The sequence below is a fragment of the Drosophila novamexicana genome, unplaced genomic scaffold, assembly GCF_003285875.2.
Source record: "Drosophila novamexicana strain 15010-1031.04,08,12 unplaced genomic scaffold, DnovRS2.1 tig00000387-arrow-pilon, whole genome shotgun sequence".
NCBI lineage: Eukaryota > Metazoa > Arthropoda > Insecta > Diptera > Drosophilidae > Drosophila > Drosophila novamexicana.
Window position 1 is genome coordinate 2,063,683 of NW_020824800.1, and position 15,778 is coordinate 2,079,460.

A 15,778-nucleotide genomic window follows, 5' to 3' on the forward strand; every position below is an offset into this window, starting at 1 on the left:
TCTCTACTTTCAATTGACATTCAAATAAATTAGAAATCGATGGGTTTCAAAAAGTTGTGGACCAAAAAGCGATACCCATGTGAAATGAACCTTTTTTGATGAGTTTTTTTTCTTCGAGTATCTCGGCTATTTTAGCATTAGCATTAGCATTAGCATTAGCATTAGCATTAGTACTATCGATTGATATAGATAATTAACAAAACATTTGTATACTATTTATTAAGACTTTTATTTAGTTGCCAACAAAAAAGTTGAATAATATCGTTGAAACATAATTAAAGTTTGTTCCTCAATTAAGGTTTCATTTACATGGAATACAATCGAAAATAGTTATAATAAGTAAAGTTTTTTTTTCAATATATGTACGTATAATCTTCAATTATGTATATATATATACATATATGTGTATACGTTAAGTTTAAACATCACATGAATAGTTTACATTAGATTTCTGTAAATATTTGCAGATTTGTTTTCGCTAACGATCTTCGCCTTGCCCTGCCCCAAAAATTGTGTTCGGTTTTCTCTCTCTTTCTCTCTCTTAACTTTCGCTTTCGTTAGAATAGGAAAAAGCCCATCCCGTTCTGGTAAAAACATTGATGAAGACACCTCACCTGTGTTCGTAAAATGCACCTGTGCATTTTTTTGGTGCAAATCTTTCGTAGAGTTCATAGAGAATGCGTCGAGGGTGTAAATATGTTTATTGTAAATATCTATGCATATATATATATATGTTTTTTTTTCTTAAAATTGTTCGCTTTTAAGGTAGGTGGTGTGTGTGTGTGTTAGGGAAATATATATTAGTTATAATGCAACTGTACTTGGTACTAACTAAGAGAACTACGCTGAGGATTGTCCCTAAAAAGGGGGCGTGCCAGTGGAACTGTATAGGATTTGAACGACTGCCTCAAAAAATGCATAAAAATAAGTCATTTTTATCCCAGTGTTAGGTTGAACATTTTGTTGTGCTTTGTTTTTGGAAAACTTTGATTTGGCCTAGATTGATTCGGTTGGGTTTCAGTTGTTCGTCGTGATCCTTTCCAGGTGCAAGAGGTACACAAATAAGATTGTTTAGCTAGCTTGTGTTCAGTCTGGTCCTGCTGAGGATGCGGTCGTTTCGGTTCCGGTTCCAGTTGCGGTTCTTCTTCTTCCATTCCTGGCTGTCGTTGGCGTTGTACTTTGATCCGTGCTCCAGGAATGCACCATGTTGTAGTATTTGAGATAGTCATAGTCGAATAGCTCGAAATCAATACGATAAATCTCGAGCAATTGGTCCAATGTGGACCGATCGAGATCGGCAAAGTAGCGCTCCACCAGCTCCTCGGACTTGACGCCGTTCCGAGCTCGATTCGCGATTTTGCGCAGCTTGCGTCGCGGCAGCTTGCCCAGCAGCAGAGACTCGAGCCCCGCCTGCCTAATGATGAACTCCGAGTCGCGCTGGAATGTCTCCGTTTTGCCTATGATACTGAAATTCACGCTGCAAGGTGTGCAGAAGCTGTACACAGGTGCCCAGTGCTCGTCAAACCGATTGCCCGTCGCGTGCTCCTGAATGAGAAAGCGCACGAACTCCTCGAACGTGGGACCACAGCGGGGAAACGCTCCGCTCACGCTGCGGCGGCGAAAACGATGGACGACCTTGGTGCCCAGCGCCTTGTAGAAACTGTTGCGATTGCCCTCCAGCTTGTTGCGATACGCGCTCAGGATCCGCTCGAACGGATCGCGCACAAACAGAAAGGACAATGCGCTGGGCAATAGTTCCAGCAGCTCTGCCAGTCCCGGTCGGGGGAAGCGCTGTCGGGCCAGTTCCAGCGGCTGCACTTCCGTTCGCTGCAGATACTTTAGATCGTAGCCAGCTGATGGAACAGTAAGAAAACAAAAACAGCATATATTAGAAAAAGATATAGGACACTAAGACCTAAGAGAAAATACATTTAACACATTTTTAATTGGGTACAGGTTATAAAAATACAGAATGGAAGCGTGCTTTGTCGGTATCCGACTAGGAGAAAACCTAAATCCAGCACAAAGCTCCTCTTACAGTCATTCTAGCTTCCAGATTCTTAGAAATTTAACATTTCTTCCAGATTATTCGAAATTTAACATTTCTTCCAGATTTTTTGAAATTTAACATTTCTTCCAGATTTTTTGAAATTTAACATTTCTTCCAGCTTATTCAAAATTTAACATTTCTTCCAGGTTCTTAACATTTCTTTTAGATTCTTAGAAATTTAACATTTCTTCCAGATTATTCGAAATTTAACATTTCTTTCAGATTTTTTGAAATTTAACATTTCTTCCAGCTTATTCAAAATTTAACATTTCTTCCAGGTTCTTAACATTTCTTTTAGATTCATAGAAATTTAACATTTCTTCCAGATTACTAGAAATTTATCAGTTCTTCCAGATTATAAGAAATTTAACATTTCTTTCAGCTTATTCAAAATTTTACATTTCTTCCAGATTATTGGAAATTTAACAGTTCTTCCAGATTATAAGAAATTTAACATTCTTCTAGATTATAAGAAATTTAACATTTCTTCCAGATTCTTAGAAATTTAACATTTCTTTTAGATTCTTAGAAAACGGCCCCAAAAAGTAAACGAGACTCTGTGTAATATAATCCCAGTGTTCAAACCAAAATGTGGTGCTTACTGGAGTTCTTTCGCTTAATGAAGAGATTGTGAAGATTGTGAAGAGATTATGAACCCAGCTCGACATTATTTAGCCTGTTTCCTTTACTCACCCAGTATGTTGAAGTAGTACAACCAGGTGCTGCTGGCCGCCTTGAAGACATTGCACCACACGAGATTATTGTGGCCGGGCGATATGAAGAACTCCCAGGGATTTGGCGGATACTTATCCTGCAGCTTGTATCGCCCGCACACGTTCGCCAAATGCTCGCGGCGCAGCTTTAAATCGCGTTCGGTGCGGCTGTGCAGCTCCTCCGAATACTCGTAAGCCGGATTCAATGTGCTCGTTGAGCCGGCCGCTGTATCCTTAGCTACTGCAGAGCTCCCATTTGCCGCACTTGGTCGGATGCGTTGCTTAACGCGTTGGCGATGCAGTTGCTTGAGCTTAAGCTTCGACGGTTCAGCGTATTCTGCTGCCTCGAATCCGGAGGTCGTGGTACGTTCCCGATGCTCGAATGCATTTAGCGATTCCCGGAACAGGAAGGCAAAATAGAAGATGCCCACCAGGACAAAGGTGCCTATTTTCAGGTACGTATGTAGGCGTCGTCCAGATGGCAAACGGATGTGCATTTTGAGTAGGAGTCGCTAAATCCTTCTTGTCCTGCCCAACTTACAGCGCCAACATGTTCAAGGACTGTCTGTCGATTGGCTGGACACTCTGCTGGTGTAACTAAATATTCAAACGTGCAACAATTAGTTTAATATTTAAACTGAATGAACAAATATAGCCCCAACTATATATAGTAGCGGGGATGGGGTCAGAGGTCACGCTCTTCCATCCAAAATAATATGTTAAAAATGTATAATGTTTTTGTGCAAATGCTTGTAACAGGCCGAAGAACGCATCTCCGGCCCAAAAGTAGTAGTAGCTTCTTGAGAAACATCAATAGCCGTATCTAGGTTCGAAATTTCTAAGTCTCTTGCTCTTATAGGTTTTTATAGGTTCGATCTAGCTATGGATCTCAGAACCTATAAGAGCTAGAGACTAGAAATTTCGAACCTAGATACTTCTATTGCCCGCGCAGCGCGAGTTTGTTTCCGATTATCGATAACTTGCCCCGTTTACAGGAAATCGATAAAAATCGTTATCTAAAACCTGTTTTTTGAGCAAATCTCTTATATTTGAAGAGCTAGAGTCATAAAATTGGAGTTTCTATTTAGGTATGTATATACCATATACATCAAGTATTTTTAATTTTATAAGTATCGCCAACCCCCGCTAATAATCTACCCACCAATTTAAGCCTCAATTTGAATGCAATTGCCTTTTGCTGAATATTTGAATATTCTATCGGACAATATGATATACGACTGAAAATCGCATCAGGATCGGTTAAGAAACACAAAAGTTATTCAAGAAAACGTGTGCTTATATTGTGACACGTGTTTGCGGCAAGAATTTCTGTATACATGCGCGCACACACACACACACACACACTTAGCATTGCCTTTGCGTGCGTATGCATGTATGTGCTGCTATCTTAATGCGTTTTTTTTTCGCCGAAAGCGAACTGTTGATGTGGCTGTCGCGTAGAGGCGGCGGCAAGTGGCGCTGTCTGTCACGGGTTCGAGTCTTGGTTTGATTTTTTTATTATTTATTTTTATTACTGCAAAAGCAAAGAAGCTTGTAGCGCGAACTGCTTTTGCTGTGGGTAGAAGAAGAGTCAGTGCATACCCTTGTCGAGAACTCGCGACTTGTTTTTTCACAGCACTTTGGATGAAACCGTCAACGAATCCCAATGTTATTGTTTATTCAAATTGATTTTTCCATTTTATATATTTTGTATATTTTGGTGTATACACCACTTTCTGCTTAATGCCCCACCTAGGTTAACTGGTTACTGCACTTTCGGTTGGCCTGCCTGAGCACCTTGTCGTCAGCTCCAAAGGGCGACTCACACTCAACTGTCGGCTGGCCGCCTGGGATACTTCTAAGCAAATCCTCTTGTATCCAAACGTTCTGCGCACGCGCTGGGAGAGCAATTGCTCTGCCAATTAACATTATATAGAAAACACTCCAAATAATTGAAGCACTTGCGTCTCTCTGGCATCTACATCTTCATTTATTTATCAAACTTTGTATTTGTCTTGTAAAATATCAAAAAATTCTTCAGTTTTTTCTAGTTGTCCAAGCTTTATAAACTCTCACATATCTCAAGTGAATCCTGGGATATTAATTTGAGCTCGGAACGTCGCCTTTCTGACAAAGATTTTCCCAAATGTTTTTGAGCTAAGATCCTTGAAAATGATTTTGGGGTCAATCGGAAGGTAAACAAAAAAGCAACATGCAATCGTTTTCTAACAATCTAAATTCATTGTAAAATTTTGAAATATTGCCTTTTGGACATTAAAGATGGCACGGGTAGATATTAATTTCCCTAAGGACACGGGCAATGCCGGATAATACGCGGTTTTTTGAAGAAAATGTTTGAAGTATGGTGATTTGTTGACGATATAAGAAGGAAATGTTTTGTTGTTGTTTTTTTTTTAATTTTCGTGTATATTAAATCTTTGTATTTTCTTTTTTCTATAAATATTTTTTTACTTTAATGTTAAAGTACAAACAAATTCTTTATAATAAATTTCTAATACTACGTTTTAAGACACTTTCGTTTTATTTTTGTTGTTCTTCATCTTGTGTTGTTACATGCATTTGCTTTTTAATATTTAATTTTTTAACCGTGTGTGTGTGTGTGTGTATGTCTTTGTTGCACGAGTTTGTGTTGAATGGCATTGGGGCATATAAGAACTAATTTTGTTTATACAACTTTGCCATTAACAATTTTGCAGATTTGAATTGCAGTGAATTTTTTGTATTTTTTTTATTTTTATTTTTTATTTTTTATTATTGTTTGTGAATTTTGTGTGGGGATAACTGTGAAATGCTTAGAATTGTCGACATCCATGGTTTTGAATGGGGTTTTTGTGTATCATAACGAACTCGTTTTATATATGTATTCAGAGATATAATATGTACATATATCGGTACTATATATGAATGTTATTCTAAAGGATCGTGGTTTTATGTAAGTTTTTTTTCTCTTCATTCATTTACATTAACCATGAACTAAGTATCAAAAGACTTATTTAATTAGCAATCATACAATACACATAAGATAATAATATTGAACAATATATATGTATGCGTTTAAAGAAATATTAATATAATGTGTTTGTTTAGCGTTTTGCTTCTGCTATGCATCTTCATTTTCCCCTAATTGTTTAAATAACATTTAGCAAAAATAGAGCCTGCTTTATATACAATACAACTTTTGCTTTCGTTTTTGTTTTTGTTTTTGTTTTTTTTTTTACTTTTACTTTTCTTGTTTGTTTATGCAAAATATATAACATTATATACGGCTTCTTTTTGTATATAAGTGTAGACATATGTTCATTCGCTTTGCAAAACTACAAACACTTTTTATATATTTCTCTCTGGTCTACACGCAATTTTTTTTTTGTTTCGTGGTTTGCCTTGACTAACTTATTGCAGAGGTTTTTATGTGCATATATTGGTAGAGAATTTTCGTTAATATTATGAGCGTTTAAAACTAAAAAACAAATTTTTTTTTCGAAACAACGCAAACGTTTGCATAAAAAACTATAAGGACTATTATCTATATTTCGTGTGCATATACTTAAAATATGATAAAATAATAAAAATATAAAAGTATGGTCTGATTTGTTTTGCAATCTTAAGCTTGAATCATTAGGATAAACCGTAGTAAATTATTTATATTCTTAAATGAGTTTATGTTGCATTTATTAGAATAATGTCTAAAGTATATACAAGAGCTTAGATGAGAAAATGAAAATACGCATGCGTGTTAGGGTGTGTTTGAGTTAACTACTTTGTTATACATTTCTGCACATATTTGATTTTCATCTAATTTGTTCAAAATACATTTTTTGATCTTCACATAAATTGTCTGTTTCACTTGACTAGCAAATCTATTAACCATGGGACATTTGATGAAAAGTAGCGCTCAATTAGTAAAGGGTTGTTTCAAAATTAAAAAATATAAGTGAAACATGGATTTATGTGTGTGATGCTGCTCGTCAGAGATGCAACATTATTGCAACCTTGTGTTTACAACTAACTATACAAATATTCAAGGAAAACCTTTACAAAAACTTTTTACAAACAAAAGAATTGGCTTTTGTATGCTTGTGTGAGTTTAAGCTATTTACAGAGCTCAGAGCCGTAAATTGAAGCATGGTAAACAATTCTTTCAACAATTCAAAACGACGCCGTTATGCCGTTTGCGATGAGCTACTGCCGACAGAACGATCATCGCCCGTCACGCTCAAGTCCGGAACGGATTCCTGGAAACTTAATCCAAGATTGTTGTTAAGCGGCACCATGTTGAGAACCTCGCTAACATCACACCATTGCTGCTGCTGCTGGAGATGGAGCTGCTGCTGGTGCTGGTGTTTGCCAGCATTCACATGTTCATTTGAGTTTCCATCACGGATTTCCAGATTTTGATCGTCCTTCTCACTAAGTAGATTATTCAAACACATGTTGAACTCATCGTAGTCTACAAAGTTGCCGCAATCCAAAGCTGTGGCATTGTTCAAATCTGGCATTAGCAGGCTGACCGCATCGACAGTCAGCGCTGAAGAAATATTAACGAGATCCTCCTTGACATCTTTAATATCGTTTTCTACGCTGCCGTCCTCATCGACACCGCCATCAACGTTTTGCGCCTGGTCCAAAGGGAAACTAGTGCTGAAATCAAACCTATCCGGAATATCCAGTTCGATCAGATCAACCAATTCGTCCTCGTCAGCATCGTTTGCCTGATTAATTCCCTTAGCCAAGGCGCAAAACTCTGGTCACTTGTAATCACGCGAAGTCCTTCTTCGTCGTCCCTCGGTCAGCATAGACTCGCTAATTACTGTAAGTTATAAGAATTTCTATAGAATCTATTATTACATTTGAGTTGCTTACGCGACAATTCACCTGCACTGCGTGTTTTGCGGCGCGCTTCTGCCACACTCTCTACACTCGCATTCGTATTGGGATTGGCCGCCGCACCACTGACTACTCCGGTACCCCCAGCTGCATTTTTACCCGTCGTCCCTTTGTGCTCGGCGGCTGCAGCCGCAGCAGCAGCGGCTGCATTGCTGCGACTGTAAATTATCTTGTTAGCAGCAGCGCTCGCCCTTACGCTCCTTCTGGTGCCAACTTTCTCGTCTGTTGGCGAATTGGCGTTAACCACATTATTGTTATTGGTAATGTTGCTGGTATTGCCACTGGTAGCAGCGGCTGCTGTTGCGCCACGTGTTGCATGCACCACATTTGTGTTATTATTGTTGTTGTTTGATGTTCCAGCTGTTGCCGCGTTGCTGACAGTCAGCAACGTCGCACTGTTATTGTTGCTGTTTGTGGCAATTGGCTGCGATTTGGCTGTCTTCGGTGTCTGAGCGGATGTGGTGGCACTCAAACTGGGAGCTTCTGTAAAGTACTCGGGACTGACTGAACAAAGAATCTACATTAAATTGCATTTTTGTTTACTCACTTTGTTGCTGCTGTTGCTGTTGCTGCTGCTGTTGTTGCTGCTGTTGCTGGGCATTGCGTCTAGTTACGTGCCTTTCCTCAAACTGTGCCTTCGAATTGCGCACCTTGCCTGCCACCTCGATTAGTGGCTCGTCCGAGTCGGAAGACTCTATTTCGATCTTCTTCGATAGCATATAATTGAGCCCTGTTTGATCTTGTATATCCGGATTATTATTGTTGTTGTTGCTGTTGTTGTTGCCACTGCTGCTGCCACTGCTGACACGTGCACGCTTGGCGCTATTGCTGCTGCTGCTGCTCGTCTCGCCGACAAGACCGGCGTCGATGGTTCCATCATTGCTGCTGCCGCACTCAGACTCCTGGCGACGACGTTTAACACAGCTGTTATTATTATTGTGAACTGGTGTTGTCGTGCTCAGACGAGGACTCGGTACTGGCGTAACACGGGCTACGCTTCTAATCGGCAATGTTGGGGTTGCTGCTGTCGCAGAAGCTGTTGTTATGACTACAGCTGACTGTTGTTGTGCTTCTGGGCTTGTCTTTGGAGCGTCCATTGGACTCTCTAGTCGACTAGTAGCGCGTGTTCTGATGCGCGGCGTTTCAGCATCCAATTGCGGGGGTATTTCAATCGATATGGGTTGAAGTGCGTCTGTTAGCTTTTCTTTTTTCTCGTCCACCGCGTTTTCTTTTTTGTCCGGGATGTCTTGTTCGCGATGTATTCCAGGCTTTGGTTCCTGTTTACTGGCCGTCACATCTGCTTGTCGGTTGTCCTGCAATTCAGCTTCCTCCGTTTTACAGTTCAAAAGCGTCGGCTGATCCTCCAATATATCTTTTTCCATTTTCATCTGCGCTTCTGTATTTGGATCCCTTACAGTTGATAATAGCACAGGTGCTGGTAACGGTTTATTTTTATCCTCAGTTTCGATGTTGTCCGTTAACTTTTTAATGAGATCGTCGTGTTCAAGTATAACATGTTCCCCATTCAGTTTCGGGGTGCTTGGCGCTATTGTTGTAGTCAAATGGAAACCACCACCCATTGTTGCAGCTACCGTCTCCTTTGATACATTGGCTACAATGTTCTCCGAGTCATCCGGAATGTCTCCCTCCATCTTGGCAAGTGCCTTTTCAATCTCATCGTCGGCATTCTGCAGCTGTTGAAGTTTACTATTGTCGCTTGTTGTTGGAACTGCTGTAGCAACTGTTGCTGATTGTGTTATTGTAGTTGATGTACTTGCGGATATTGTTGCTTGCTTGGTAACCAATTGTTGTTGTTGCATCTGTATGGGACTGCTGGAGGATTGTTGGTGCGGGCTTTTTTCAGAGAGCGCATCCATCGACTCTATACCACTGTCTTCGCCGCCGCCATTGTTCCCATGACCGGGCGTGCCGCTTCCGTTGCTGGCGGGCGAATTGCGCAAGGTGTTAGCCAGCACAGACGCCGGCGTTGGTGACGACGTAACGCTTGTTGTTGTACTCGCTACTGTTTGTAGACTCACATGGTTTAGTTTGGGATGCCCTGACGTTGTAATTGTATGTGCATTTGTACTTCCAATTGGATTTTCATTGACATTATTGTTAATAATCGTGGAGTTCATCGAGATGGCCACTGGCAGCTTTCTCTCCCCAATCATTGACAATGTTGCAGTCGCAGTCGCAGTCGGTGTAGTGGGCGTGGCCGTGGTGACGACCTTTATTGTGGCTGTATCCGTTGTGTTGCTCGGCGCCCGTTTGGTGATCTCGACACGCTTCAGCGTCGTCGCACTTGGCAGCATGGTAACGGCCGCCGCCAGTTGTTGTTGCTGCTGCTGCTGTTGCTGCTTCTGTAACTGCAGCTGTTGCACAGCGGTGATGTATGGCGGCGGCTTATGGTTTTTTGTCATCGGCTTACCACCCACAATGGGTGTAATGGTGGCTGCAGTCTTAATGGGATTCTTTAAGGTAATATTGCTCAGCACGCGACTGTTGCTACTGCTATTACTATTGCTATTATTATTATTATTATTATTATTATTATTGTTACTATTATTATTGTTATTGTTATTATTGTTGTTGTTAGTGGTGGCGGTGCTTGTGATAGCACTAAGAGTAATGCTACTGGGCAACGAGGTGGCTATCTTGCTCAATTGCTGCTGCTGCTGCTGAATGGTCGTGGTGGTGCCAGTGTTCGTTGATCCCACGGTCGCTAGATGCCCATCGCTGGCTTGCGTTTGCGATTTATGTGCCTCCACAATGGCACTAATCGTTAGCCCGTTCTTGCCGGCCACAATTGTTGTGGTCTTAGCACCTGTTGGCAATTGTTGCGCTGGGTGAACCGATTGGGGTGGCAATGGTGGCGGTGGCTGTGGCGTCTTTTGTAACAGCATGCCAGAGCTGGGCAGCCCATTCACATGTGGCGCAGCTATCAGCTTTGACTGTTTGCTCTCCGTCCCGCCGTCCATTACTAATGTCTGCTGTTGCTGTGCCTCATGATCACTGAGGGTTCGCTTTATTTGGCGAACCCTTTGCTCGTCGTCAGTGGCCAATGGCTTTTTCCGCTCCTTGCGCGTATTCTTCACAACCACTGAGTTTTTGCCGCGAAGCCGAATCTGAAGCGGCGGAACACGTGGCTCACTCAGTCCAACGGCAACACTTTGCTGTGGATCAGTTTGTTGCTGATGTTGGAAACTACTATACACTGAATGGTTTTGCTGTTGTTGATGTTGTTGTTGCTGCTGTTGTTGTTGTTGCTGTTGTTGAAGTTGTTGTTGTTGTTGTTGTTGTTGCTGCTGGAGCTGTGATGCAGGTAGAGTCAGCAATTTGGCCTGCATCGGCAGTTGGTGCTGCTGTAAATGATTATTGCTGTCCATTATGGCATTGACTTGGACATGCTGATGCTCATAAGACGCTGCAGCTATATCCACTTTTTCCAGTTTAAGTCGCAGCTTGATTTTCTCCTCTGCAATAGCTGCTGCCGACACCGTCACTGCTGTTGTTTTAGCCCTAGCATTTCCCTTGGCACGTTCCCTTTTTGGCTTTGGAGTAGTCGTTGTTGTTGCGTCTTTAGCTTTGCGTTCCTTCACACCCTGTTGCAACTTTTCGCGCAGAAGATTTGGTTTCGTTTTCTTACTATTGCCAGAAGTGGCAAGAGTGCTATTTCCTGCACTGTCCATCTGCCCAGAACTGTGGCCTAATTGAGAAGAGTCGCCGGAAGCGGTGGATTGCATTTGCATCTGTTGGGTTTGCGTGGGCTGGCATTGGTTCGTCTTGTGCTGCGTCATTTTTCTCGAACGATTCGATGCAGATTTGTTGGAAGCAAGGGAATCGCGAGAGCGCTCTTGATCACTGCTACCAGCTATTGGCAGCTGTGAACCAGAAATAGCCGAATTAGAATCCTCCTCGGAGAAGATATTATTCGGCAGCAACATGTCGTTGGCAGGATTAAAGCTAGTGTAACCGCTCAGACTATTCGACATGCTGCGAAATTGAAGTTGCGTTGTTTCTTGCTCCGCCTCCGTATCACTATCATCACTAGCCATCGGCTCCATATCGCCAGTATGCGGATTGATGATGAACTGCTTTTGCTGGACATTTCCTGGAGCTTGTTGTTGTTGTTGTTGTTGTTGCTGCTGCTGCTGCTGTGCCAGTTTCTTTTGCGCAATAACTTGTGCATTTGGACTATCAACCTGTTGCTGCTGCATGTAAAGTAGTTGTTGTTGTTGATGCGTTCGATGCGGCACTTGCTGCTGGGGCAGGTGAATCTGGCGCTGCAACTGTTGACGTTGTTGTTGCTGTTGCAGTTGTTGCAAGTGAGTTAATTGTTGCTGTCTCTGTTGCTGCTGCTGCTGCTGCAATAATTGCTGTTGGTTGAAGGGCTGCATGTCTAACATTTGAGTTTGTTGTTGTTGCTGCTGCTGTTGCTGTTGTTGCTGGGGTTGTTCTATGCATCCGGGCGTATCCTGAAGCGTGCTCAGGGCATCGCCTACATCCATGCCGACCGCCGTCAAATTATCCTCGATCAAGTCCAAGTCTAGATCCTTGGCATCCTGAAGCAATGATTCGAGCTCGTTCTTATCCTCAAGGCTCAGCGTTGAGTCTAGATCACAGTTTAAAGTTGGCAATAAAGCGTCCAAGTCGTTAGTCGTTAAGGCGTCGAGGTCGGACAACGAAATCAATGGATCATTTAGGCCATGACCAACGGCTGTAATGTTCGTAACATTCTGCGCTTCCTGTGCCCCTAATTGCTGGATTGGTATCGGTAGCTGTTGATGCTGCCGTTGTCCGGCCGCTGTCAGTGCTATCGTTCCTGGCGGTACCATTTCTGCCGTATTAGATGCCGTTGTAGTCTGTGCTGGACCGTTGTTGATTTGTTGTTGCTGTAGATTGTATTGCATCTGGTAGCGCGTGAACTCCTGAAAACTGATTTTAGTAACCGAATCCATCGGCTTATTTAGCGCGGGCCAGCGCGAATTCGCCGCCGCCTGATTGTAGTCGGGAGGCGGTGGCAGCTGCGCATTGCCCGCGCCCGCTACAGGTACAAGGTGAGCATGTTGCATATTAGAAATGGGCTGCATCTCCTTTTGCTTTTGTTGAAGCTGCGTCAGCTGATGTGAATGTGGACTTTTCGGCGTCGTCGAAGGCGAAAGCATTGACGAGGGAGGCTGATGGTTAGCCATCAGCGGACTGTGCATTGAGTGATGGCTGGATGCAGGTGAATGGGCGATGGGCGAAGCGCCGCCATGAGACATAAACTGCTGCGCCTGAGGCGAGGACAACGGCATGCTCATAAGTCGCTGATGTTGCTGTGGCGGCGGCGGCGGTAGACCGGCTCGGATTTGCTGCTGCCTCAACTGCTGTTGCTGCTGCTGCTGCGATTGTTGCAGGCCTTGATTATTGAAGCAATCTGCGTAAGTAAAAGTATTAGTTATAAACTGATTGATGCTACTGCTGTCCACTTGCTTACCAGTCTGTTGCTGCCCAAGAAACTGCTGCTGCTGTTGCTGCTGCTGGGGTGGCATAAATCGTGGATGCATACCCTGCATCTGATGATGGCGCTGTTGATGTACCTGTTGCTGCTGGTGACGCAATGCAACCGCATGCTGAAATCGATGTGGTGGGGGCCCCTGATTATACAGATTCGCATTACCACTAGGACTGAGGAGCAGCTGCTGCTGCTGCTGCTGTTGTTGTTGTTGTTGATGTTGTTGGTGTTGGTTTGGCAGGTTGCGCATCAATACGGGCCCGACCCCGGTTGGTGAGGAGGGCACCACCGGACTAGGCACGTTTCCAATGTCGAGAGGTGCACCTGTTGTTCCCATAACAAAATCGCTAGGAGTGGCCGGGGAGCACCGCATTGGCGAGCTGGAGTTCATCATTTGTGTGCTTGGACTCATGCTAACTATTGGTGACTGTGGAGTTGTTGGCGCCGCCAACTGGGGCGACTTCATTTGACTTGAAATCGCATTGCCGTCGTTTTGCAGCAGATTGACCAACAGTGGGGATGATATTGCTATGTTATTGCTGCCTGACAACGTAGTTGTAGGCGCTGGTGCTGCAGATGAAGATGTCGTCATATAAGTCTGTGCCGGCTTCGCGCTTGGTGCAACAACTGCCGAATTGCTATTGTTAGGTGTAGTCAAACTCGAACTTGGACCTAGACCGGGATATGGTGGAGGCGGATTTACGAACTGAGATTTATTGGAGGTTCCCGCAAGAATTGTGGTTGCAAGAACCTCGCCGTTCTGCGTTGTTTGATTATTTAACAGATTAAGAGTCGCAATAGGGGGTGGCGGCGGTGGGCCCAGCGCGTTTATGCTAGCTGTGGTTGCTGTATCCCTGCCCTGCAGGACACGTGCCTGCCGCATACTTTCGAACGGGAAATCTCTTGGCACATTTAGCGTGCCTGCAGGTGAGGGCAGCAACGGCACTTTGCCTTCCATGGGACACACTGTGTTAGGGGATTTGAAAACAGGCGGCGTCGTATTTGCATTACTGTACGGCGAGGATGGTGTCTGCGGCGGCAATGACTGTTGAATTAGTTTCTGCTGCGTTAGCACATTTCGCCGCTGCTGATGTAACTGCTGCTGGCTAGAGATTGCATCGTTTTGCGTCAGTTGCGTGATACGCTGATGTTGTGTATAGGCTGCTTTGCTTGTACTGGGACCGTCGAAGGTGGGCGCCGCCAGAGGCGTCGACGCCGAATTGCCAACGCCAACGCCAACATTGAGGGCGGCTTTGTTGGAAGACGTGCCAGCCGCCTCAATTGCACCGATTGCGACATCTTTTAAAGTATCTGTAAATTAAAGTTCAACGAACGTATTAAAAAGAATGGAGCGTTTATACCTAAACATTATTGGATAATACGTACCTTTTGTTATTTTAATATCTTGTCCTCCAACATTTAAAGCTATCACAGAATCGCCTTCAGGCTGCACGGAAAGAATCCCGAGCGCACGCAGGGTGGAATTGCCCTCGACGGCCAGTTGACGCAGTCGTTGTGCTGCATCCCAGGGGAGAGACACCGATATCCGCACAGACGGTTCAAGCTGCTGCAAGTGAAAGAGTTCAGTTAATAAATGCATTGCAAATTCTATACATTTAAGGAAGCAGGAGGCAATGATATTCCTAGTGATGTACAATAGTACGATATGCCAACATTTATCGTCTATCGAAAACTGAGCTTGCACATGCAGCCCTGCCGTAATAGCCACACAATAAATGTTGTGTGTATGTACCCAGTAGGCAATCAAATTGTAATAAAACTGATTCTAATATTAATTCACTTTTAAAGAATAGAACAATTATGTTGTTGGTAATTATTGAGCCAGACACGGACAGAAAAACTAAAAACTAAAAAAAAAAAACAATTAAACATTTTGACGTTTCTGTTTTGTGCTCGTACTTCGTGTAGCGTGCGAGCGAGATGGTTATATAGGCCTGTAGGAAATTCCAACAACAATTTATTACAACAGAAATATATGGATACTAATTCATATCTAGCCACTTATGCTGCATTATAAAATAAAACAGTGTACTAATTTGTGTCATGCCTACACGTATCGTATCAAATGCACAAAAATACAGAAATATGCAAAAGACCCCTGGTGAGAGGTTGCTCACGTTCTCATTTTCGACATACGTACGTTATCGATATCTCGTCGCCATTTTTCTTAAGGCTCTGGAAAGGGTTGGCGCAAGAGGGGAAGGAATTGGTAACCAAAACACTGCTGTGGTCACCTTCGTTCCTTATTTCCATTTATTAAAATCCCACAAAAAATATAGAGCCATACGCACACAGGTGCATTTAACGGATGACACGTTCGAAAACGGTTTTTTGATGTAAATGAAAACAGCGTGGGTGACGCAAGTTTTTAATAAGCAAACACGACCCCTCCACCTCTAAATTCTTGAATGAAAATGCAGAAGTCGCGAATCAGCTGTTTGCGCAAAGTTGACTGCGGCAAACGGAAACCAAAATCATGAAAACCATCAAAAAATGATGGAAGAAAGTGACAAGGGACACACAATTGCACTAATGCACTCAAGATGTACTCACCTGTTTAAGTGGCATATCATCACACGGCAATCGAAC

At 43.0% G+C, this 15,778-nt stretch overlaps 2 protein-coding genes across 2 annotated transcripts; both read right to left on the minus strand.

Moving 5' to 3' along the window:
• Positions 1–14: 14 nt before the first annotated feature.
• On the minus strand, positions 15–4,569 carry LOC115760219 (carbohydrate sulfotransferase 11). The gene is made up of 3 exons (XM_030701472.1): positions 4,516–4,569; positions 2,744–3,360; positions 15–1,853 (listed from the first exon to the last, which is right to left on the minus strand). The coding sequence occupies exons 2-3, from the start codon at positions 3,258–3,260 to the stop codon at positions 1,087–1,089; spliced, it is 1,284 nt and encodes a 427-aa protein (XP_030557332.1). The 5' UTR covers positions 3,261–3,360; positions 4,516–4,569; the 3' UTR covers positions 15–1,086.
• Positions 4,570–5,240: 671 nt separating this feature from the next.
• On the minus strand, positions 5,241–14,768 carry LOC115759961 (putative mediator of RNA polymerase II transcription subunit 26). The gene is made up of 5 exons (XM_030701103.1): positions 14,555–14,768; positions 13,151–14,479; positions 8,216–13,090; positions 7,657–8,151; positions 5,241–7,591 (listed from the first exon to the last, which is right to left on the minus strand). The coding sequence occupies exons 1-5, from the start codon at positions 14,766–14,768 to the stop codon at positions 7,530–7,532; spliced, it is 6,975 nt and encodes a 2,324-aa protein (XP_030556963.1). The 3' UTR covers positions 5,241–7,529.
• Positions 14,769–15,778: the final 1,010 nt, after the last annotated feature.